Source organism: Kogia breviceps, chromosome 9 (assembly GCF_026419965.1).
Source record: "Kogia breviceps isolate mKogBre1 chromosome 9, mKogBre1 haplotype 1, whole genome shotgun sequence".
Lineage (NCBI taxonomy): Eukaryota > Metazoa > Chordata > Mammalia > Artiodactyla > Physeteridae > Kogia > Kogia breviceps.
In genome coordinates, this window is record NC_081318.1 from 58,277,507 (window position 1) to 58,302,982 (window position 25,476).

Below are 25,476 nucleotides of genomic sequence, written 5' to 3' on the forward strand. Positions count from 1 at the left end.
CCTGGAGAACTTGTCCCTGGATCACTGGACCCTAGCAGTGGCAGGCTGCATGGGCTCCCAGGAGGGGAGGTGTGGATAGAGACCTGTGCTTGCACACAGGATTCTTGGTGGCTGCAGGAGCAGTCTTAGTGTTTCATGCCCATCTCTGATGCCCACACTGACAGTCGCGGCTCGTGCCCACCTCTGAAGCTCATTTAGGTGGTGTTCTAAATCTCTTCCCCTTGCGCACCCCGAAACAATGGTCTCTTGACTCTTAAGCAGTTCCAAACTTTTTCCCAGACTCCCTCCTGGTTAACTGTGGCACACTGGCCCTCTTCAGGCTGTGTTCACACAGCCAACCCCAGTCCTCTCCCTGGGATCTGACCTCTGAAGCCCAAGCCTCAGCTCCCAGCCCCCAGCCACCCTGGCAGGTGAGCAGACAAGCCTCTTGGGCTGGTGAGTGCTGGTTGGCACTGATTCTCTGTGAGGGAATCTCTTCGCTTTGCCCTCTGCACCTGTTGCTGCACTCTCCTCTGTGGCTCTGAAGCTTCCCCCTGCCCACCTCCCATTTCCACCAGTGAAGGGGCTTCCCAGTGTGTGGAAACTTTTCCTCCTTCACAGCTCCCTCCCAGAGGTCAGGTCTCATCCCTATTCTTTTGTCTCTGTGTTTTCTTTTTTCTTTTGCCCTACTCAGGTATGTGGGCCGTTTCTTGCCTTTTGGGAAGTCTGAGGTCTTCTGCCAGTGTTCAGGAGGTGTTCTGTATGAGTTGTTCCACATGTAGATGTATTTTTTAATGTATTTGTGAGGAGGAAGGTGATCTCCACGTCTTACTCCTCCCCCATCTTGAAGGTCCTCCCCACAATGGCACTTTTTAACATACAAGGTCATCAGTTAATATGGCCCCCTTGGCCATCCTACTCCCCCACTCTTTGATACCAAAACAGCCTAAATCATTGTTCTCTGAGTAAACCATAGAAGCTTTTGTTTCTTTTTTCTGGTTCTTTGCCAAGTCTATTCATCTATTCATGTCTTGTCTAACTCCACAGCTGGACCCATGGACCAGTGGATACACTGGACCACTGGGACAGTCTTGATTTCATAGTCAGGAAGGCATCTTGTGTATATTTATGCACAATCAACAATTTTTTCCTCATTGGTGACAGGACTATTTGGGAATCTGGTTTTATGATCTAATCATTAGGTGATCTCTGTCAGAATATAATGGGGATCAGTTAGGTGAGAGATGATAAAGAATCTGGTTTGTTAGCCTTTGTTCGTTTGACTATATGTAAACACAACTCAGTCAAGAAAACACTTTATGCTCACTGAAAGTAGAACATCCCTTGAGATCTGCTTTAGTGAGTGTTTATGGTTCTGCATTTAATGTTAATCTATGATTGAGGATGTAGAACTAAAGCTGCAAGCTCTTAGCAAGTCTGTGTATCTGTAATTGAGAAAAATATTTACCTCTTATTGTGTTTGATGTTTTCCTATCTCTAGAATATATAAATTAATTAAATTATAAAGTCTCTCAAATCCGGGACTTCCCTGGTGGTCCAGTGGCAAAGAATCTGCCTTCCAATGCAGGGGACACGGGTTTGATCCCTGTTCTGGGAACAAAGATCCCACATGCTACAGGGCAACTAAGCTCACACGCCACCACTAAGGAGCTCATAGCCCTCAACGAGAGAGCCCACGTGCTGCAAACTACAGAGTCCTCGCACTCTGGAGCCCGCGTGCCACAACTAGAGAGGGAAAACACACATAGCACAACTAGAGAGAAGCCCTGCGCCGCAACGAAGAGCCCACGCACCACAACAAAAGATCCCGCATGCCTCAATGAAGATCCCGCATGCTGCAGCTAAGACCTGACACAGCCAAAATAAATAAATAAATAAAATAGTTTCTCAAATCCAAATAGCTCCATTCTAATTGATTCATAAAGAAAAATAATCACTTATATAACTCTAATACTCCCAAATTTCTCAGGAAATAAACAAATCGAACATAAGCTCAGGATCCGAAGCAGGTCAGTATGAAAACATAAGTTCATGTAATGAAGTTTAATCTATTACAAACTAGGCTGGCTTAATAACTTTTGGTCTGAAGACAGCAATGATTGTTCCCTGGTTTTATCAATGTGGTCCTATTAGTTTACTATTGCTGCATAACAATATGTGCACAAACTTCTCAGCTTAAAGCAATACACATTTATTAACTCAGAGTTTCTGTTGATCAATCAAAGCTACTTTTATTAGGCCTACTGCAGTTAAGGGAGAACACTACCTTGAGAGATTCTAATAATGTCTCAAATGGGGAGATTGGGAAAGGGCTGGTGGATCTGGGCTTAAGTGGTTGAAGGTAGGTTTGTCAAGATAAGAAAACTAATTGTGATGGGCGACAGTCCTTGACATAATAGTTGAGGATTGAGGGACAAAGCAAAGTCAGCTTCTTTACATGAGTCTTGATAAGTAAATTTTTTAATAAGCTACCTATTTGGTCAAGTGAACAATCTATTATCCTGACAGGAGATAGAGCTGTTTGGCCAGAAGGACAAATTATATGGATAAACTGCTTTTCAGGAATTTCCTGAAGCAAATAGTGAAATTGTTGATTGGCTACAGCTTTATATTCCTGGGCAAGAATTTCCTGGAACAAATATTAAGTCAAATTCATACAGGGGATCTCAGTTCTCAGTCCCAATAATTAAGTTATGTGAATACAAATGGTCTAAATAAATTCTTAAATTATAATTCTGATAAATGATTTTCTAAGTTGTTATATGTCAACTTAACCAAGATCCTTATTTAACTTTAAAACCTTGGACTATTTTTTTTAATTAATTTTTATTGGAGTATAGTTGCTTTACAATGTTGTGTTAGTTTCTGCTGTACAGCAAAGTGAATCAGCTATATGTATACATGTATCCCCTCTTTTTTAGATTTCCTTCCCATAAGGGTCACCACAGAGCATTGAGTAGAGTTCCCTATGCTATACAATAGTTTCTCATTAGTTATCTATTTTATACACAGTAGTGTATATATGTCAATCCCAATCTCCCAATTATTCCTACCCCCCCCTTCTCCCTTGGTATCCATACATTTGTTCTCTATGTCTGTGTCTCTATTTCTGCTTTGTAAATAAGTTCATCTGTATGATTTTTCTAGATTCCTCATGTAAGCAATATTATATTTTTTTCTCTTTTATTAATTTTTATTGGAGTATAGTTGCTTTACAATGTTGTGTTAGCTTCTACTGCACAGCAAAATAAATCAGCCATACATATACATATATCCCCTCCCCTTTGATTTTCCTCCCATTTAGGTCACCACAGCGCATTAAGTAGAGTTCCCCGTGGTATACAGTATGATGCCATCAGTTGTCTATTTTATACATAGTATCAATAGTGTATGTGTGTCAATCCCAATCTGCCAATTCCTCCCATTCCACCCCTTTCCTGCTTGGTATCCATACATTTGTTCTCTACATCTGTGTCTCTATTTCTGCTTTGCAAATAAGGTAATCTATACCATTTGTCTAGATTCCACGTGTATGCGTTAATATATGATATTTGTTTTTCTCTTTCTGACTTACTTTACTGTGTATGATAGTCTCTAGGTCCATCCACATCTCTACAAATGACCCAATTTCATTCCTTTTTATGGCTGAGTAATATTCCATTGTATATATATATATCTATATATATATATCTATATATATATATATATCTATATATATATATATCTCACATCTTCTTTATCCATTCCTCTGTTGATGGACATTTAGGTTGCTTCCATACCCTGGCTATTGTAAATAGTGCTGCTATGAACATTGGGCTGCATGTATCTTTTTGAATTATGGTTTTCTCAGGGTATATGCCCAGTAGTGGGATTGCTGGGTCATATGGTAGTTCTATTTTTAGTTTTTTAAAGAACCTCCATACTGTTTTCCATAGTGGCTGTATCAATTTACATTCCTACCAACAGCGTATGAGGGTTCCCTTTTCTCCACACCCTCTCCAGCATTTACTGTTTGTAGATTTTTTGATAATAGCCATTCTGAATGGTGTGAGGTGATACCTCACTGTAGTTTTGATTTGCATTTCTCTAATGATTAGTAATGTTGAGTATCTTTTCATGTGTTTGTTGGCCATCTGTATATCTTCTTTGGAGAAATGTCTATTTAGTTCTTCGACCCATTTTTTTGATTGGGTTGTTTGTTTGTTTTTTTTTTATATTGAGCTGCATGAGCTGTTTATATATTTTGGAGATTAATCCCTTGTCAGTTGCTTCATTTGCAAATATTTTCTCCCATTCTGAGGGTTGTCTCTTCATCTTGTTTATGGTTTCCTTTGCTGTGCAAAAGCTTTTAAGTTTCATTAGGCCCCATTTGTTGATTTTGCTTTTATTTCCATTTCGCTAGGAGGTGGGTCAAAAAAGATCTTGCTGCGATTTATGTCAAAGAGTGTCCTGCCTATGTTTTCCTGTAAGAGTTTTACAGTGCCTGGCCTTACATTTAGGTCTTTAATCCATTTTGAGTTTATTTTTGTATATGGTGTTAGGAAGTGTTCTAATTTCATTCTTTTATATGTAGCTGTCCAGTTTTCCCAGCACCACTTATTGAAGAGGCTGTGTTTTCTCCATTGTATATTTTTACCTCCTTTATCAAAGATAAGGTGACCATATGTGCATGGGTTTATCTCTGGGCTTTCTATCCTGTCCATTGATCTATATTTCTGTTTTTGTGCCAGTACCATACTGTCTTGATGACTGTAGCTTTGTAGTATAGTCTGAGGTCAGGGAGCCTAATTCCTCCAGCTCTATTTTTCTTTTTCAATATTGCTTTAGGTAATCAGGTTCTTCTGTGTTTCCATACAAATTGTAAAATGTTTTGTTCTAATTCTGTGAAAAATGTCCCTGGTAATTTGATAGGGATTGCACTCAATCTGTAGATTGCTTTGGGTAGTGTAGTTATTTTCTCAATGTTGATTCTTCCAATCCAAGAACATGGTAGATCTCTCCAACTGTTTGTGTCATCTTTGATTTCTTTCACCAGGATCTGATAGTTTTCTGAGTACAGGTCTTTTGCCTCCTTAGGTAGGTTTATTCCTAGGTATTTTATTCTTTTTGTTGCAATGGTAAATGGGATTGTTTCCTTAATTTCTCTTTCTGATTTTTCATTGTTAGTGTATAGGAATGGAAGAGATTTCTGTGTATGAATTTTGTATCTGGCAACTTTACCAAATTCATTGGTAAGCTCTAGTAGTAAAACCTTGGACTATTCTTAAATCAAGTTATTTAATGCAGAACCTTGGACACCTAGATTATTTCTAAGTGAAATATAAATCTGAAATGTGGTCACCCAACATATTATATATATATGTGTATGTGTGTGTGTGTGTGCGTGTGTGTTTCTTATCATGGATATATTTATTGGTCGTGACAATGATTGTATTCATTTTGCTAACTTAAAAAGGTGAAAAATGGATGTATGTGACCATAGAGGGTTTTATGTGTATATTTATGAGTTTTGTTGATTTATTGTGTATGACAGATTCTTCTACACTCCTTTCTAGTTTTCTCTATGAAATAGAGGTCAATTAATTTGACTGAAAGTTATTAATCATACCGGTAATCAAAGACTGCTAAAGCAATAGTAGCAGGAAAAGTACAACGATGAATGCAAGATAATGGAATGTATTTTTGTTTTCAAGGAAAGGAGAGTAGTCTTTTCTTAAAGATTCTGGTTTTTCCTGAATGTGAAAAAGGATTGTGTAAGACAAATCTTGAAGAAATATAGAAAATTATAGATTGGCAGGAAAAATTGTAGTTGCCTCAAACTATAAATATTAAGCCTGAAAAGAAGCAATGAGATGGATTCAAATTTTGACAAAGTTCACTTCGTTTTGATAGGTTTATTTATAAGATAATTTTAAAAGTAGGGCAGGGAGCTCATGAACCCTTTACTGCTAAATGTGGTATTAATGCAAATCTAAAATTTGGTTTTCTATATGTTAAAATGACAGTTTATCTTGAACTCTTTTGTCTTCTCTTAACAAGGGGTAGTAAATAGTAATTCTTTTACATTCTGTGTGATCTGTCTGTATGTTGGAAATTCCATGTCCTAACAAAACTGTTTTCTGTGTTTTGTGACAACTTTGTCAAGCTCTTTATTATTAAGCAACAAAAACATAAAGTTCCTCATTTCTGAAAAAGCTAAAATTCCTTTCAATTGTGTTACCTTCTTCTTAGTTAGAATACTGTATTGTCACTTGGTTTAAAAAGTAGCCAGTTTACTGTTTCTCAGGCATACCTGATCCTGTCTTAAATCACCTAAAGTACTCTCTTTTGATTTTGCTTTTCTACAATCATATCTTACATTCAGAAAAATAAAATTTTCAGGATTTTCTTTACACATAAAACTTCTTTGAAATTCCCCTAAGGCCCCTGGAAATTCATGAAGATTTGTTCTTTTGCCTTATAAAAGAGGTGATGCCCCAAATAACTGTTTTCTTGACTTGTTTTATATTTCTAGATTAGCTCAACTCTAGTGTAAGCACTGATCAAAAGAGTGGTCAAATTAAAAGGTAAATTTTACAGATAAAATATTATTCACATATACATTTTGGAGATTGTACACATTATAAGATGAATTGGAAGGCCCTGGAGATTTGTCAGTGCTCTCATTGTCCATAATATGTTCTTACTCCCAGGGAAAACATTGATCAAATCCTTACAAAATTTATGTACTGCATTTAATAGAGAATTTTACTGTCTTCAGCTTTGACATTGTTAGTTACCACAATATATTAATGCTAATCATTTAGTCTCATTGACAGATGATTCCTGTTACCTTCTAATGCTTGTCAAAAGGCTCACAGGTTAAAATTTTAATCTTCTACAAAGGAAAATCTCAGACTTTCATGGAAAGGACCATACCATGTACTCTTAATTGTTCATAGTTCAGTGAATAGGCTCATGAGTAACAACTTTGGAGCATAAAGATAATATTGCTTGCACAATTGTCAGATATATTTGGGCATGACTTGGGATTTTCAGGACTCTTCTTAGTTCAGAAGGAGATGACTTCGTGAAAGAAGGCTGATGACCCAAGATGCAGTAGAACAAGAAATAAATACATAAAACTGAATGGGGACTTCCCTGGTGGTGCAGTGGTTAAGAATCTGTCTGCCAATGCAGGGGACACAGGTTTGAGCCCTGGTCTGGGAAGATCCCGCATACAGCTAAGCCCACGTGCCACAAGTACTGAACCTGCACTCCAGAGCCAGCAAGCCACAACTACTGAAGCCTGCGTGCCTAGAGCCCATGCTCTGCAACAAGAGAAGCCACCACAATGAGAAGCCCGTTGCGCACCACAATGAACAGTAGCCCCTACTCGCCGCAACTAGAGAAAGCCCGTGCCCAGCCAAAAATCAATAAATAAATGAATAAATAAATAAATTGATAAGGAAAATTTAATTATAGTTATTTGGTTTGGAATACTGATGGCATTTATTTGTGAACTGTCTATTTTCTGATGCTTTATGAAGAAGTCCTCTACTTGGTAATTTATCTCTAACTCTCAACATCAAATGTAACTCTCAACAACAAATGAAACATTTAAAAAAATGGCTCCTAACTCTCAGTGTCTCCTTCAGAATTTAGAACCAAATATCTTTAAGGAGTCTCCAAAGTTACTTGCATAGGGTTAAAAAGAAGCTGTCTTCCTTTCACCAGGTATTGAATTCTTATTTAAAAAATTGTGTATTGTACCCCAACAGAGAAGACTTTGACATTGTCATAAAAGGTTACACCTGGGAGTCATATTTGATAATAAATGACATTTAATCAGATAAGGAAATCCCATCACTAACAAGCAAGTGTTGTATTTTATATGTGAAAGCAATGCCTACAAAAAAATGCCACCTAAAAAAACTAGCCTGGTACCTGTTTTATGGTTAAAGCCTCACAGGTCAAAAGCAACATCACTTACTGGCTGGCCAGGAACCTCAGTATATTGGGGACTTGATGTGAAAAGGAGTTCACCAGAATCTATAAGAAATGAGATGAAATCCTGGTGCATAGATTTTCTTGGGCTTTGTTTTCTAATCTTGGGATAGAAAAAAATAATAGATCTTTTTAAATTATTGAATCTTATACTTCTTAATGACAATACTCAGCAGAATTTAATTCTTTGGGTTCTACAGTTGCTCAGTACTGAATGCTCAAGGAGGCATACCCACACGGTTAATAACTTTTGCTGAACTGTGTAAACAATCACTCCAAAGCATAATGAAACCAGCCTTTTGTGTGTGATCAAAAATAAATCTCAAGAGGGGCTTCCCTGGTGGCACAGTGGTTAATAATCTACCTGCCAATGCAGGAGACACGGGTTCGAGCCCTGGTCCAGGAAGATCCCACATGCTGTGGAGCAACTAAGCCCGTGCTCCACAACTACTGAGCCTGCGCTCTAGAGCCTTCGAGCCACAACTGCTGAAGCCCGTGTGCCTAGAGCCCGTGCTCCGCAACAAGAGAAGCCACCGCAATGAGAAGCCCACGCACGGCAACGAAGAACCAACACAGCCAAAAATTTTTTAAATTTAAAGAAACAAATAAATAAATAAATCTCTAGAGATTATTTACCATCAAAAGAATGTACTGTTAAGCAAAATTATTTAAAACTTGTAAATAAGGCAAAAGGTAGATGACAGGACATTTTAATATCATACCAGAGTATTGTTTAACAGACTAAACCAAGGATTATTTAATTATCTAAAGGAATGTATCTATGTTTGACTTGGCTATTTTCTATTAATTAAACACCCAGTCTCCATGACACACGTGTTAACCAGTAGAGAGCAAATTTAAGAAAACTTCTGGTGAACTTACCAGTGACTGTGAACTCCAAAGGAAAAAAGAATCTTTTATTAAGCATCACCTAAGTGTCAAAAACTATACATTAGTTATTTAGTCATAAAAACAACCTTGAGTGATAGGTCTTATTATCCTCATTTTACAAGTAAGCTGAAATTCAACAGGTGGAACGATTTGCCACATTATTTAGCTAGTAAATGGTGGATCCAGGTGTCAAACCCCGAATGTTCTTTCAAACCCTGTGCTTTTTTTTTACTACATTATTCTACCCCCGTAGTAAAAACTTTTTACTAATGACCACAAAGTTATACCTGCCACTTCTGCAAACCAAAAATGATATCTAAATGTCACCCTCCAAAAATATGCTAGTTAGAAAGGCAGAATTTCATGATGGGAAATGTAAGTGTATGTTCTGTGCGCATAGAGTAAAAGATCTGTGAGTCATCTCCTGCAACCCACTAAGTGTTCAGTTGAAGATTGCTCTTTATCATCTAGCTAGATGGCAATTAGAAGCGTGTGAGGCAAAGTATCCCTCAGGAAAAACTGGCTAAAGAATAAATCATTTAAAGTGCTTTACAGACATTACCTAATACATTTTCACACATCCCTGTGAGCTACACAGTGTTATACAAAAAGCGATCCTAATTTGTTTACCATCGTTCAAAGGTGACAGAGTATAAAGTGGAAGGCCAAGATGCTGCTAACATTAGACTTACATGAGGCCTTGGGCAGTTTTGGCCATTTCAGCTGAAACACCACTAAGTCAATTAACCTCTATTGTTTTACTTAACCTATTTAATGGAAATGTCAGTACCATTTGGGCCAGAGGGCTGAGAGAAACCAGACAGGTCATTTAGAATTTTTTTATCCCCTTCAAGTTGCCCCACTCTGATCTGATCAATGGTTAACATCCTTCACCTTAGAAACAATGGGAGATACTCATATTTGCCTTCCCTAAGGGATTTTTTAAAAGCTGTGAACTGTGAATTTCCAGCTAATTTAAAACAACTATTCTACAGAAAGGAGAATTTGTTTCAGCCCTTGAGGAAGACCCAGGGCAAAATAATGCTACACTATTATCCCTTTCCCCCCTTTATTTCTTAACTGTTGGTAGGAAATGTTGATTTCACCTGAAAAAAACCTGTGTAATTTGGGAATAAAGTGGAAGATGCATTTTTCTGTCCTGGAGAAAGGGTACTGAGGGTGGCAGAGTGGGGCAGAATTTCACATGTGAAAATTAAATATGTATTAGATTGTCTGGGCTTTAATTTTTAAACATATTTTGATGTAAACAAGAAGAAACTGAAGAACTGTTAGGATAATCTTTCCCAAGCTTACCCCCACTCCAGTCTTTCCCATGTCAGTAAGCGGTCCCTGAAGCCACCAGTTGCTCAAGCCAGAAACAGAAGTCACGTTGCTTCTCCTTCTCTCTTATCTTCCCACATGCAACTCCATCAGCATATTCTGTCCATTTTATTACTAAAACCTGTCTCTAATCTGTCCACTTTTTTTTTTCCATCTCTTCTGCTTTCACCTTTGTCCAAACAGTAAAGTGAATGAGGGTAGGGAGTGAAGAGCTTTCTCAAAAGTACAGATACCTGGGAAAAACTACAATTGGTAGCAGAAGGAAAGGAGATACAAGAGAAGCTGAAAAGGTGGGAGAAGCAGAATAAAATTGAGATAAGCAGAGAATTTAGACAGAAAGGACGGGAGACCTAAGGTTGACTCCCAAGTGTATCCCAATCTGAAGACAAGAAGGACAGGTGTGAACAGACTGTGAATTCAGGATGTGTTTCTTATACTGAAGGCTATAATATCATGTATAAACTTTTACTTTATACAACTTCCAAATGATTACTGAGATTTCTGTATCATGTTTTAAGGTGAAATCTTCCAGATTAAAAAAAAAAAAGACTAAACTAAAAGCATATAATAAAATAACTGAGTAATACTTTATAATTTCTTACTCTTTTGTATCAGTTTTTTTGACATTTGAGTACATACAAATCAGATATTTGGTTTTTGTTTTGGGTATACTTGATCAAAAAATCCAAAGGCCAATATTCAAATTCATGGTAATAAAAACAAGTTTTTTCAGTCTTGTAGAGGAAATTGTTCACTTGTTCAAACAAGCCAAATTCACTTTGGAAAATATTTCTCTATCTCACAATCTTAAAAATTCTAGGAAGAAAAGTGTCTCAATTTTCTCCAGTGTTTTTCATTAAATGATCTTTAATCTGAACTTAAGAAATATTAATATTTATTCAGTTCAAGACATATTCATGTATTAAAAGATAATTTTTAGAAGAGGATATGGCATGACTTTCAAAGAGATATAAAATGAACATGTGTCAAAGCTTTTATTTAATTCATTAATTAATGAGGGAACCAGAAAGATATTACAATTGGTTCAAAGGAGAATTCAAATAATCACATATATACAGGCATTGGGAATGGTGAAATAAATTTGCTTAACAAATGTAAAACTTCCAAACTGCTCAGTATCCACGGAGCAATAATCAACTGAATCCCAATGAGATACAATTTGCATTTCTATGGACAAGAATCATTTGCATTACTATAAGTATTATATAACTTACAGCAATGTAAAATAACTCAAAGACAATAAGAGATTCAGAGACCCGATAGAATCTGATAATCTGGACAATGCCCAGTTTCCCACAGAAGACAACCGTAATATCTTGGTCTATCTCTAAGTCTTTCACAAGCTTTCCCTACAAATAATATAAAAAGTATAAATTCCCTGTGCCAATGCATAAAATCTGGAGGGAGAGGAATGAAGAAGAGGAAGATAAACACAATAACTGAGTAGATTACAAGGCACAGTGGGATATGTCCCAAAAGAACTGACAGTTTCCCAATACATAATATGTAAAAGGAAGGAAGATATCTGTTCTGATTGGGTGCTGCCTTGTGCTGAAGGCATGCTTAGCATAGACAGAAACAAAGTACTGTGACAAATCAGAGGAGGGAAAGAGTTACATTCCCACAAGGAGCCATGGGGCTTAGCTCATGGAAGAGGCAAAATGTAGCACGTCTTTAAAGGAGAAAGTTTTTCTGATGGTGGTAACCATTTCACAAAGTATGGGTATATGTGAAAAATCATCACGTTGTACACTATAAACAATTTATTTGTCAATTATACCTTATTAAGGCTGGAGGGGAAAAAAAGAAGAAAGATTTTAAATAAGTAGCAATATGAGGTACAGGGGGGAAAGTATTCAAGCTAAGGGAATAGTAAGAAAAAAAGCAAGAGATATATAATGTTCCTGGCTTGTACTCTAGCATGGTTGGATAAAATGAGAACTAAACAGAAGAAACGGAGATTTAGGCCAAATCACAGACAACCTTACACGTATTAAGAGGCTGGGATTTCATTTTGTTGCAACAGAGAACCACCAAAGTTTTCAAGCAGGGAAATGACAAGATCAAATATAAGCCTTAGACAAATAATTCTAGAGGCAATTGGTTAAAAAGGGATTGAAAAAGTGAGCAATTAAAGGTAAGGAGGCCAGTAGAAATGTGTTGCAATGATCAGGTTGGAGCCTAAACCAGAGCATTCTAGGCAGAAGAAAAGAGTTTGGAGGAAGGAGTTAATGAACAGAATACAGTTATTCACTAAGTGATTCCAGGCTTTTGACTGTGCACTCATATCAGTTAAAAATTAGAGCATATTTATTTAGTTATAAAATATGCACTGCTCTACCAATGAACTAATCCATGTAATCTGAAATAGTCATACATATTCACAAATTTTTTTTCTCTCAAAGAGAGAGAGGTTTAATTCATGTTCAGATGCTTAATTTATAAATGGCTTGTTAATTTTGATGGCTTCATATCTGTAGTAACTCTCATCTCAAAGCACTATACACTTACAAGCAAGATCCATGGTTTACAATGAGTGGATGTAAATTCTTATTTCAAATAATCTTGATAATTTCATAATTTTTCCTGATTTATTACAGATTTAAGTTGTTCATATATGTATATGTCAGGTATGATATTTGTATGTTATATAATCTGTATATAATCTGTGTCAGGTATATATTATGATATATACACGTACTTCTATTTTTTAACCATGTAATACAGCTGATAGTTTATTTTAGGAGAAGATTCCATGCTGTATATTCTTCTTGTTTGATAGTGCTTATATGGTTAGAATCACCTTCAATCCACATTCCCTATGGGGATTTTTAAAGCCACTTTTCATTTTGTGAGTTGAAGTAAGAGTAGACAATACAATCTGTGAATCCATTTGATAGGCTCATAGGCACAGTATGCTGAAAGTCAACAAATAAGGGAGCTCTTGTCCATCTCTCTCCCCCATGTGTGAATTCCCGCTCTCCCCTCAGAATTCCTTTTCAAGTGCACTTGACATGACTCTACATATAGACCAAGTCAGAGTACCAGGGGAGGTCCTTATATTAAATATTAATGAAGCCTTATTTTATTGTATCTAGGAATGCTGAAATAACTTGCTGGGCTCACGATGGATCTGCTCCTGCTTAGCCATGCCATGTCAGCAAACCAAAACTTAGAAAACTTTCATATCTCTATAAATGCTCTGCTTGAGCAGAAATGCAGTATATCCAGTCAGCCAACCCCCAAACAGCAAGCCAACTCTACGCTCTATCCTTATTTCCTTGTTTCTTCTCATCCCAAACCAGGTTGACTATGTGGCCCCAGCCCACCAGATATTTTCTATTTTTCTCTTCTTTGTTCTTTATTCTTTACCCTGTAAAAGCTTCCACCCCATTTTACTGTTCTCTGAAAGGTGACTATCCACTTCATGAAGTGTTAAAGAAAGTTTGTATCACCTAAAATGTCTTCTTTAATCATTTTTTTTAACAGGAATTAACTATGAATAGAAGCTTTGGTAATTTGTTCTCACTATCCACTGGCTTACCTTATGAACACACCTCCCCACTGAAACCCATACTTTAGACACGGCAGAGGAGAAAGAAGATGAGTCAGAGTAGCAGAAATGACTTGAAGGATAGTGGTGGCAAGGAACGAAATGGTAAACATAACAAGATGAATGGTTTTGGAAGGAAAATAAAACTGGTTTCCAACACACTGAGTGTGAGGTACCATGAGACACTTAACGTGAAAGAGGTCTGGAGCACATTAACAGGAATCGAAGTTACATGCATGGATGCAGTGTGATAGCTGAAGTGTAGTTTCCCAAGAAGAAAAGCAGGCAAACACTTTCATGTAAGGGTTTGAAAAAGCAAGAGGACTCTTCTTGGAGATGCATGGGAAAGAAAAAAAAGAGAGCCAGAGGGTGTAGTGGTATGGAAGTCAAAAGAGAAGATTTTAAGAAAGCAAATATTTCAACAATGCTGCACAGTCAAGAAGGATAAAGCTAAGATAAAGACAATGGATATGGTAATTTAGGATGTGGTTGACATTTGAAACAGTGGTTTAGGTAACTGAATAGGAGCAGAAGTGAGTTTTCAAGTATTTAAAGAACCAATAAGTAATTAAAAAAAAAAAAATCGGAACAGTAACCATAGACTGTTCCTCCAAGAAGTCTGATAGTTAAAGGAGAAGACAGATTGTGTGGTGAATTAAGGAAGGTGCTTTAAATAGGAAGCATTTGAGCTTACGTGTTGGGCAAACAGCGAAGAGGGAGAAATTGAAGGTAGAAATAAAGAAGGGAAACTTATGATACCAGGTTCTCAAATGAAATTTTATTGACACAATCAAGGACACAGGTGAAAGAGACAGCTTTGGGAAAGAAGAGGAAGAATTTTTCAAGTCAGAAAGGAACTATAGTTAATTATACCGTATTGCTTATTCAAAAGCTGCTAAGAGAGTAGATTTTAAAAGTTCTCATCATAAGAAAAAAATTCTGCAACTAGGTATGTATGCATGGTGATCAATGTTAACTAGAGTTACTGTGGTGATCATTTTGCAATATATACAAATATCAAATCACATTGCACACCTGAAATTAATGTAATGTTATACATCAATTATACCCAAATTTAAAAATCCCATCAGTATAAACAGTAATGAAATGGACACAGTGGAGCAGGAACAGTTTATACCAAAAGATTCTCACCTCAAAACTGTGCTCCTCCTATTGTGCTGGCTGGTCCTTTTCAGTCCTTTTTCCTGTCTTCTTTATCCCCATGACCTCCTGTGGTACAATAGGAAATGGACGTTTGGTTAAAAAAAAAAAAAAAAAAAAAAAAAGGGAAGGAATAAAGTGTAGTCACTTTTTTTGTTTGTTTGTTTTGTCTGTTTTTGTTTTGCTTCATTTTAAGTAATGGATGGTTGAAAGACTTCCTATCAAATGGTTTCTCTTTTTATCAGATTATTAGGGTTGATGTAACCTGCTGAGCATTAGTTAACATTCTGGACGGTTTAGGGATAGACAAACATGGAGCCACTAACTAGTTTTTAGCATCATCATATTTGAGTTTAAGAAAGTTCTGTCTGGTTAGAGAATGGCAGGGAGCTGTAAGATTGAATTTTTGAGCCAAACATGAGGAAGATGAGTTTAAGGGATAAAAAATTCAGGCAAGAAATCATGCCTTCTACCAAGGCAACAACAAGGAAATGGAGAGGAGGCAACATATTTGAGAGTTATTTAGAAGGGAGAATGGAAGTGCAACAAGTGAAGGCTGAAAAGACAACACTATTCTTTCTAGAACTTGTCAGAGAAGGAAAGAGATGGAGAGGTAAACACACAGAAACACAGTCCATGGATGAGCTTCACTAACAAGATAAAATTATTGGTGGAAGGGAAACATCGAAGAGAAAGGGAAAGTTTAAAGAAAACACACAGAGAGGATGATTGACATAGGGATAACTGATGGAGTCATCAACACCCCCAAGAAAGGGGGACAGAGAGATTCAGAGCAGAGGAGAGGGATTAGCTTTAAACTAGTGGGAAGGAAGGAGGTCCACAAGCTATTTACAACATTTCAGAAAGCCTTCTGGAAATTGCAATTAAATAAAATGTCAAGTTTCTTTACTTTTGGCAGGCATTAAATCAACCCTGCAGGCTAACATTGGTTATCGTACGCTGATCAGAAATTCTAATTTGCTGTTGATTACATCATAGAAATTTCTAGGATGTGATTGGTAGACCATATACTGTTAGCAGAGTTATTTATCTGTTTTTTACAACATCAGATTTAATTCTTCCAGCATGTGGAACCTTGGATCAGAAGAATGACAGCCAAAATTAAGCGACCATTTCCAGGGAACAGTGCCTAGTGTTTGTACACTTATTTAGCTTTATTGCTTATTAGCATTACATCCATGACAGTGATGTATGTGATTTCATTTAAGTGACAAAATCTTTCAAGATATGGGGTCCATGGATAAAAACATAATAAAAAGAGTCCTTGCATGAAAAGAATTGGGATGACAAGATCTGTACAGTCCCTTCATATCTAACATTCTATCATTTTAAGAGGGGCCTATAAACACAAGTTCAGGAATGGCTAAATGGGAAAGTTGCAAAGAACACCCTAACTAATCAATAACTCACTCTAAACAAGGCAAGTAGAAAGGGAAGCAATGTAAATAACCATTCCCACCTGGAAGGCAGCAAAGGCAAAACCAAAAGGAGAAAACAAAACATGGGGGAATAACAAGCTCTTAACCGAGGCAAAGGAGTGCTCCCTGTTTTGATAACCACGGAACATTAACCAACTTCGGGAGTAGGAATGACTATCCTGAGACGCTTTTTCATGTTTGGCCCATCCAAGCCAACCCTTGTGTAAACGAAAATTAAGAGTGGGGTTCTGGGCTTCCCTGGTGGCGCAGTGGTTGAGAGTCCGCCTGCCGACGCAGGGGACGCGGGTTCGCGCCCCGGTCCGAGAAGATCCCACATGCCGCGGAAAGGCTGGGCCCGTGAGCCATGGCCGCTGCGCCTGCGTGTCCGGAGCCTGCGCTCCGCAAAGGGAGAGGCCACAACAGTGAGAGGCCCGTGTACCACAAAAAAAAAAAAAAAAAAGAGTGGGGTTCTTTTCTCACCAACACCTACACCAAGCTAAGCTTCTACTCTGTACTCTTTGTACCTTCTACTCTGTACTTCGGTAGAGTTTCACCCACTGGAACTGGGCAAACCGAGGACTTTTTTCAAGTTTCAAGAGAAATGGGCTTCAAAGCAACAAGTTAAGAGTTAAGACTGGTCTTACCCGTGCGTTGGGTGCTAAGGCTACCAGCAGTCTCTACACCTGGCAAGCATGGGGTGGGGGCGGCCAGACCGACCAGATAGCCTGAGGATAAGCCCCAGTGACATTGGGGTGGCCTTCGCATACTGCTGGGCAGGTTCGGGGAGTAGAAAGCTCACGAAAAGGTGTGTTGCGGAAGGAGGGAGTGGAGTGATATGTACTTGTCTTCCGGAACAGTACTTCTATTGCCCCCACCTGGGCTCAGGTAGCGACCAGCAAGCGAATTGAAGCCCCAGGCTCGCGCTCGGGTCGGGGTGGAACGCTGCTCCCCTCTCCTCACATCCTCATGTCTCTGACGCCACCGCCGCCGCCCGTGACCCGGTGACCCCGGAGGGCCATCTGGGGCCCGTGACCCCGGAGCACCGGGCATCCGGACCCCCCTCGCAGGCGCAGCCGCTATTAAGACAGGAGGCTAAAGGGGAGGAGGAGGAAGGGGAGGAGACAGGCGTCCAGGGCGCCTGGGGAAACGGCACGGCGGAGCAGCGGCGGCGGGGCTGGGGGGAGGCCGCTGAGGCGGTCGCGGCCGAAGAGGGGCAGGTAGAGGCCGGGGGCACCGCGGGGTCAGGCTCCCCGGCGGGCGGCGCGGGTGGCGGCCGCGGGAGCTGGCGGCCGCTCCTCGCCTGGCTGCGGCGGCGGCAGCTCCAGTGCTGCCCCTGTGCGGCGCCCCTTCCCCGCTCCGCCGCGCGCTGTTGTCATGGAGGAACCAAGATGGCGGCTCTGGCCTACAACCTGGGCAAGCGGGAGATCAACCACTACTTCAGCGTGAGGAGCGCCAAGGTGCTGGCGCTGGTGGCCGTGCTGCTGCTCGCACTGTGCCACCTCGCCTCCCGCCGCTACCGAGGTGAGCGGGCCCTCCCCCTGCCCGGGCCGGCCGGGGGAGGAGGCGACGCGGAGGCTGGAGGCAACCCCCCTCACCCGACACACGCCCACGCTCACGCGGCCGCCCGCCGGCGCGCCCAGCCCGCGGGGGAGGAGGTGCCCGCAGGTGGCCCGGGCGGCGGGCCAGGCGCCCCCGACCGACCGAGTGGACCCCAGTACAGGCGGCCACGGGTCGAGAGCCCATGGTCCTGTGCCCTCTCGAGCAGCCTGCGCTGGGGACGGGGTCGCTTACCCGGGCCTGGCCCAGGGGCTGCCGGGGTCCCGGCTCCTGCGCGGGCTGCACCGGGGGAGACGGGCCAGGCCCGGGGCTCGCGTGCAGGCGGCCCTCGGGGGCCAGCCCTGGGCGCGTGAAGGCCAAGGCCGCCCTGCAATTGGGCACCTCCGCCCCAAGTAGGGTGGCCCATAATGCGCCCTAGGGGTTCAGCTCTTTAGCTTTTGTTTTATCCGGCCTCTGCTGTGGAACAGCGGGGCCAAGCTGTTTGACAGCGGCATGGGCCGCCCCATTTTCCTTTGCCGCCGGGGTGACAGCTGGCAAAAGATGCTCTTGGCCAAGTGCTCTTGGAGGAGGTTTCACCCAGGCTTTGTGATTCAGAAACGTTTAAAGCGTTCTGGTTCCACACTTTTTACAAAGTAAAGCCACTGGGGCAGATATTTGAAAAGAAGTTACAGGTTGACAGGAGTTGAGTTGGGCAAGGAAAACAAGTTGGAAGCAGTTTGAGAGGAGGTCTTCGCTGTGGATTTTGAGATTGGTGTAAAGAGGAAAAGGAAATATGACCTCCTTGTTTCAGAGCGAATTATTCTTCAGTCATCAAGGGGCATTTACTTATCCTTGTTGATTGATTTTTCTCTTCATTTTCTCTGTAAAAATGCACTAGGTTAGAGGTTGACAGGCTGAGGGAAATTAATAACAATAGGATCTTTTATTTGTGGCTCTTAGTATTATCGAAGACAGCTCTTGGTGATTGTGAGATTAATTGGTCAAGATGTAATGTGTAATAGGTGAGCATTTAACGCATTTTCCGTTTAACTTCACACCTACTTTGGCAAAATATCCAGTAGAGAGAGAGGCCACTGGAATCTGAACTCTCTTCTCATTTTAGGGAATCTTTCAAAGTGAAGGACATTTTGATAAATTCTGCTGTTCTGCTGTTTTGTTTCTGCAATGCTTGAGAATTAAAATTCTTACACTCTAGTACTGTACTGGGTGAATAGCCCTTTATATAAATACACTAAATCGATTGAAAAAGATAAATTATTTATACCCTTTTGGCCTTTCTCCTCCAGCCTCCTATAGATCACCGCCACATGACCTGGCAAGACTTTGTTTCATCTGCAGTTGTTGTAACAGAAGTCCAACACTTTCATATACAAAATAAAGTTAGCAATTTGATGCATTAATTTGTGGTAATTTTAAAGAAAATTTTCTGACTGCTATCATTTTATGCTATTTAGGTATAAGATGACAGTAATCAAACTCAATTTTATGTATGTGGTAGTGGAGATAAATTTTATAGCTGTGATGCTATGGTCCTAAATGTAAACATCTAGTGCCCCTCACCTCCCTTTTTAAAACTGTGCTTTTATCTTTTGATAAGCTTGGACCCTAATTATTGTATTTAGATTATATGTTTCATCCTTTCAAGTTCTCTCATCATCAGGGAAAATAGAATGTCAGATGGAACCTTATGAGTCAGTGTAGCAATCTGGGATTGTTTATAAAGCCTCCTCCAGAAGCTAGTCATCAGCTCTCGTAGGTGCTTTAGTGTCTTGAGTGTGAAGCAGTACACCTGGTGTGTGTACATGCCCATACTGAATGTCAAGAACTTGAGCCAGAGACTGTTTGGGAAAAATAACGATCTTACCAGGAACATTTTAGCCAACCTCATGCTTTGGCAGTGTGAAACTGAGTCAGATGCAGTGCCTTTCACACAAAGATAACCATACGCTTGAATCATAGAAGCATAAATCTTTAGAATAAGAAAGGACCTTATATTAGATATAGAGGTTTAGGCTATATATTAAAATCTTCAATGCATGCTTATGAGTTTGCCTCAGGCAAGGTAGAGTGAATGCAGTTGGAATACACATATTCAGTATCTCTTGCTTTACAAACTACAGAAAGTAAAACATTACACACTATAGGAAGTAAGGCTTGGCAAAACTACATGCTATCATTGAGCACTTATTATATGCCAGGTGCTCTTCTACTAAAGGTTTTACATCTTTTAACTAATTTTGTCTTTACAACCAGTCCATGAGGTAGATACAATTACCAGATTTCATCCTCCCCTCTTCTTTCCCCCACCATTTTTAATATCTCTCTAATCAAAATGAGTTTTTAAAACTTTGATTGCATGTCAAAGTTTAATTGATAACATTTTTTCCTACTGTTATATAAAATAATGGTGTATTTTATAATCAGTGGTCTTAGATTCAGCGAATTACAGTATTATTTACATTTTAAAAATGAGGCATGAGAGGTTAAGTTGCCTGAAGATACACAGTTAGTCTGACTGAGCTAGGATTTAAAACCCAGTTAGTCTGCCTCATGTCTTTATGTTATATTCTGCCTTTCTCAGAGCCTCTTAGACAGTGGTGATGTATAAAAGGTGGAGTGAGAAAGCATTTTCCAGAGGGACATGGGTTAAACCATTTAAAAATACAAATTCAGCCTCACATTGCCAGCCAAGAGTTTTCTTATCCCTTTTCCAGTAAATGGTGATTTTCTAAAAGTTGCGTGTGTAAAGCTTACTTTTTATTACCTATGTTTATCTTTTTTCCTTCTTCCTAAACTCTAGGCTCACAGTCCAAATATGCTTTGCCCTTTTGCATATCTCACAGATATCTGATTTTCTCTGCCTGCAATGACCTGTCTCTCTCCTTGAAAGAAAGTACAGATTTTTCTTTCAAGTCCTGGTTCGGATGTCACCAGCACCGAAGTAGGAATTAGGAATTCACTGTTTCTACAGTAACTAGTACATACTTATCATTTTGTATTATAATAATTTGTATCTGGCAGCCCCACACAAACTTTGAGCTTCCAAGGGTTATTTTATTCATCTTTTAAATCATCAGAGTTTAACACATGGTGGGAACTCCATAAACAATTATTGAATAAATAGATTTTCAAAGTCCCTATTTCCTTCTCTTTTCCTCCTTGCATTTCGTTCTTTTGGTTTTAATTTAATTTCGTGTTCTAATAGCATGTTCTGATCTCAACTTTAGAAGGTATAGTTTTGTGGGGGGGTTTTTCATTCTTGATATTATTTTCACAAAATATAATAGAATGACCTTTTAAAAAATATTCTTTTAATTTTATTTTTTCTAAATTTTAACATTACTGAATCACAAAATGTCCATTAATACTGTGATTACAGACTAAAAACATCACATCTGTGACAAGAAGCCAGTATCTGTAGCCTTAAGGGTAGTGCCAACCCAGATGAATTTAAATTTTTTCATTGATAAAGTTAACTTGCTTCAAACGTCTTAATTTTGTTGAAATCCAATTCCTTTCTATCACTAGGCATATTAAATGCAAATGTTAAATATTATTGCATGTTTTGGAGAAAAATAAGTTCAAAACTTTAGAAGTTAAAGCAAGAAAGAAGCAGCTCTAGGTCTCTCAGCCTTTTCTTTATTTGACTGCTAGAAAGATCCTGATCTACATGGCACCACTTGTAATGAGGCACTCCGAGCTTATCTAAAGAAAAATGTAAATTGTGATTTTTCAGCACAAACGAAAGTATAACTTGCTGAATTTTAGGCAAATAAAATATTCTGCAGATCATATTGTAAACTCTATGATCTGGTATTTTCATGGTGGATAGTAAGAAACGCACAGCCTTGGCAGGATGATTAAGTCTAAAGTTTCAATGTGCCGGAGGTATTCTATTCAAAGGAAAATAAAAGCTACGGTTTATTTAGCACATCAGATGTTTTCTTTAGTTGTTCTATTTTGTTTTTCAGGTTTTTTTAAACTTGTTTGTCTTTTAACTTATTTTGTTTGCTCTTAGTATTTTTATTATAGAAAAATCATGCATGAAAACCTGAGACTTTAGATTGACAAACCAGAATGCTTATACTTAAGATAACAGAATGAAGAGGAAGACAGCTGTTCATCTAGATAATTTTTGTATTGGAGATAGCCGAAGTAGATAATTCTATCCCTTTAGTTGCTTTTTTTTTTTAAATTGTGTTCCTAGCTTGATTTATCTGAGCACTTGGCAACTTTCATTTCAAGCTGGTTGTATTAAAGTAGCTATCAAAATTATATGAAGCAATTGAAAATAATGACTGCGGGGTTTTTTTGTTTTCTTTTGTTTGGGATTCTTCTCGGTAAACTTTGAAAGGAAAATAATGTGCCAGCAGATGTTTACATGTAGTTAGTATACATAATAAAAGTGTGGCACATTAACTTATTTTAACATTTAGATTTACATTTAGTGATTTGATTTTTAAAATATTTCCTTCCCAGGAAAAGAGAACTAGTTTTAGAGTATAGAATTTTGTGGAGTTTTCTTTTTTAGATCCGGTTAATTTTTTAAAATCAGATTAAAATAGTATTTATTATTACTATTACTTTCATTATTTTGCTGACAAATATATAAAAGCCAGTCTCCTCTTGCCTTGTCATTTATCTAATTAGCATTTCTTTTACTTTCCTAACAATTTGTCATATTACATTCTCTCTTTATAAAATAGCTGGTGTAGTTTCTGTCTTTTGAATGGACCTTAACTGATGTGATACAGAGACTATTAATTTCAGATACAAGGATTATTTTTTTAAATTTGCATCATAAAATATATTATGAAGAGTCACCATTAACTAGCATTCATTACCAGGTTAAGGATCTCTTCCCTGGAAAGACCAGAAGTCTTTAGTGACAACTTCAAATCTGTTTTGCTATGAGGTTTTTCTAATGTGGGTTCTTGAGATTAGCGCTTTTGTTTTCTATTAGCTGAACTACTGAAAAATAATGTCTGAGTAGTAATATTGAAGAGAGGAAGAAGAGTTTGGCATTTTAAAACACATATTCTGGTGGAGAATATTGGTTATTTTAAGATGTTGGTATGGTACTTCAGTCTCCACAAAATCATATTGATAACCCATAGACATGGTTAACAAAGAGTATAGTCCCACACACTGAAGACTGATCAAAGTGTGTTCCTGTTTAGGCTTCTATTAAAAAACAAAAATCAAGTAACAACAACACCAAAAAAAAAAAAAAAAAAAGGAAGGGATAAAGAAGAAAGAAGAAAAACTTCACAGAATTAATACCAGTTATTTACAACTTCTTATAACTTTTTTAGAAAATAGAAGGGTTACTAACTTTTCACTTGGTTTAATAGATGTATTTAAAGAGGTAGAAGTGCTATAAATAATGGAATTTTCATCCTAATTTTAAACATTTACTAGAGTTTTAATAGGATTTTACTATATGGCCATTATAAAAGAATGCAGCAGGAGTGCTGTTTTTAGGACATAATTGTGTGTTCCGTTAAGTCCTTTTTTTTTTTTTTTTAATCCTTGATTGTTTATATAGCGTAATTTTTTAGATCTAGAATTAGTTTTTAAGAATTGGAAAGAATTAAGAACTGATTATTTATAGTTTCCTTAGATGTTATTAAAAATCTTTCAAATACAGAAAAAACTGCTCAGGCTACATATGTAACTGCAAAAATGTAATAATTGGTATTCTACTTTCCTTATCCAGTTTTTCACCAACATAATAATGCAGTATTTTCACTTTTCCTTCCTGTTCTGTTTTAGAATTTATGACACTGTGGTATCAACACTTTCATTATTTATGCATACCTGTCTTATATTTGTATCACCGTTATCTGTATGTTGACCAGATAAATGGATAACTGGATTGAGAAAAGAGACGTGTTCTTCTACTTGAAAAATCTTTGGGTCTTCCCTATCCCCACCATTTTGTTCTGTAGTATTCTTTTTACCAGATGCCCTATCCTGACCTTAACTATTTGTAAAACAAATAGAGATCGCTGTTGACTGTTAATAAAGAACTAGAGATCAAATTTAAAAACACATGTATTTTATCATAACCCCACAGTTAATGTACACATCTCGTTTTTCCCTCATCCATTTGACATATTTGAACTTTTTTAATGTCTCCAATCCCCTTTTTAACCACGTACATTGACCATGTACATTAAGCTAATGTACGGTAAAATGGCCAAGGGAAACAGGGTAACCATCTGTCCCAGTTTACACAGGACTGAGGGGTTTTGCAGATGTGAAATTTTCTGTTTAAAACGGTGGCAGTCCCAACCACACTGGGAGGAGTTGGCTGGTTATCCTAACGGAGGCAAGAGACAATCGAGAGAAGTGGAGGGGCTAAATATTAACAACAGCATTCATTACTGATACTGATTATGTGTATCTTCAGCCACCATTTGACTAACATAGTTTTAAGTCTTATCTTTGTGAGATTGCAAAAGGATGAAATTTTATTAAGCTTTTACAGAAGTTCTTGCATAAGTCTTCCTTTGCACATTTACAGAATAGGGATACCCCACTTCCAGGGAAGGTGTGAAAATTAGGGAGTAGATTTATAAAATACTTCAGTATTTACTAGGTTTCCAGATATGCTAATGCACTGAGTACTATAATAGTCGAATAGGAAGTCATTTCCAAAGTCTTCTCTTTTATCCCTTAAACTTTTCTTTCCCAACTAGAAGTAGGAGTGATAAACAGATATAAAGGCTAGTTTGAGGCAAGGTGATGTCCTTGGAAGGAAAACCTGAAGCAGAAGGAACTACCAAAGCAGTGAATGTAGCATTGGGGATGAAGTATTTTCTAGGTAAAGTATCTGTCATTAGTGGCTCTTATCCTCTTGAATATTAATATTTGCTTCTCATGGATGAGTGATATGTACCTAGAAGGTATAGTGAAGTATAGAAAACTCTGTACTCCCTCATCTCAAAGGCTTAAATGGGGTCAAATAACCAACATATAAGAATTTAACTATTGTTTACAACATTATTGTGTTTAATTACTATAGGAAATGATTCATGTGAATACCTTCTCTCAAGTGGCAGATTTCTTGGAGAGAAAGTTTGGCAACCTCACAGCTGTATGATGCATAAGTACAAAATCAGGTAGTTTCTTCATTTTGTTGTTTGTTTTCTTTTCTAAGATGGGTCTTAATATCTGGTAGAAAAGTGTTGGTGAATCAGGGAAGGTGATAGATGGTACTTCTCTATGTGATGGTAGAGAATTTCTGACAGGGTAGGAGTTGGGGGTGAGTCCAAAGGAATAGTCTCGCTCTAAAGCATTAGGGAGAGCTTTGGACCAATCTACTTTATCTCAGGTGAGAGATAACCAGGCCCAGGGCAATAGCCCATGAATGAAGGACTCTTGTTGGGACTTGGATAGCTACCTCATGGAGTTATTCTGAGACAACAGATAGAAAGCACTTACTGTGGTTAGAGTACATCTGAAACACTTATTAGATGAGGGCTGTTAGGGCTGTTATTGTTGAGAGTTAGTCGATCATAC

General features: G+C 38.4%; 1 protein-coding gene across 2 annotated transcripts in view; it reads left to right on the forward strand.

Annotated features, from left to right (window-relative positions):
- The first annotated feature begins 17,641 nt into the window (after nt 1–17,641).
- Nucleotides 17,642–25,476, forward strand: part of CASD1 (CAS1 domain containing 1) — a 68,715-nt gene continuing 60,880 nt past the window's right edge. The window contains exons 1-2 of one of the 2 annotated variants that reach the window (XM_059074257.2): nt 17,642–17,913; nt 24,980–25,076. In XM_059074257.2, the coding sequence (XP_058930240.1) occupies nt 17,781–17,913; nt 24,980–25,076 (230 nt within the window). In that variant the 5' untranslated portion in view covers nt 17,642–17,780. The remainder of the gene's footprint in view (nt 17,914–24,979; nt 25,077–25,476) is intronic. The other variant, XM_067042509.1, reaches the window with a different exon arrangement.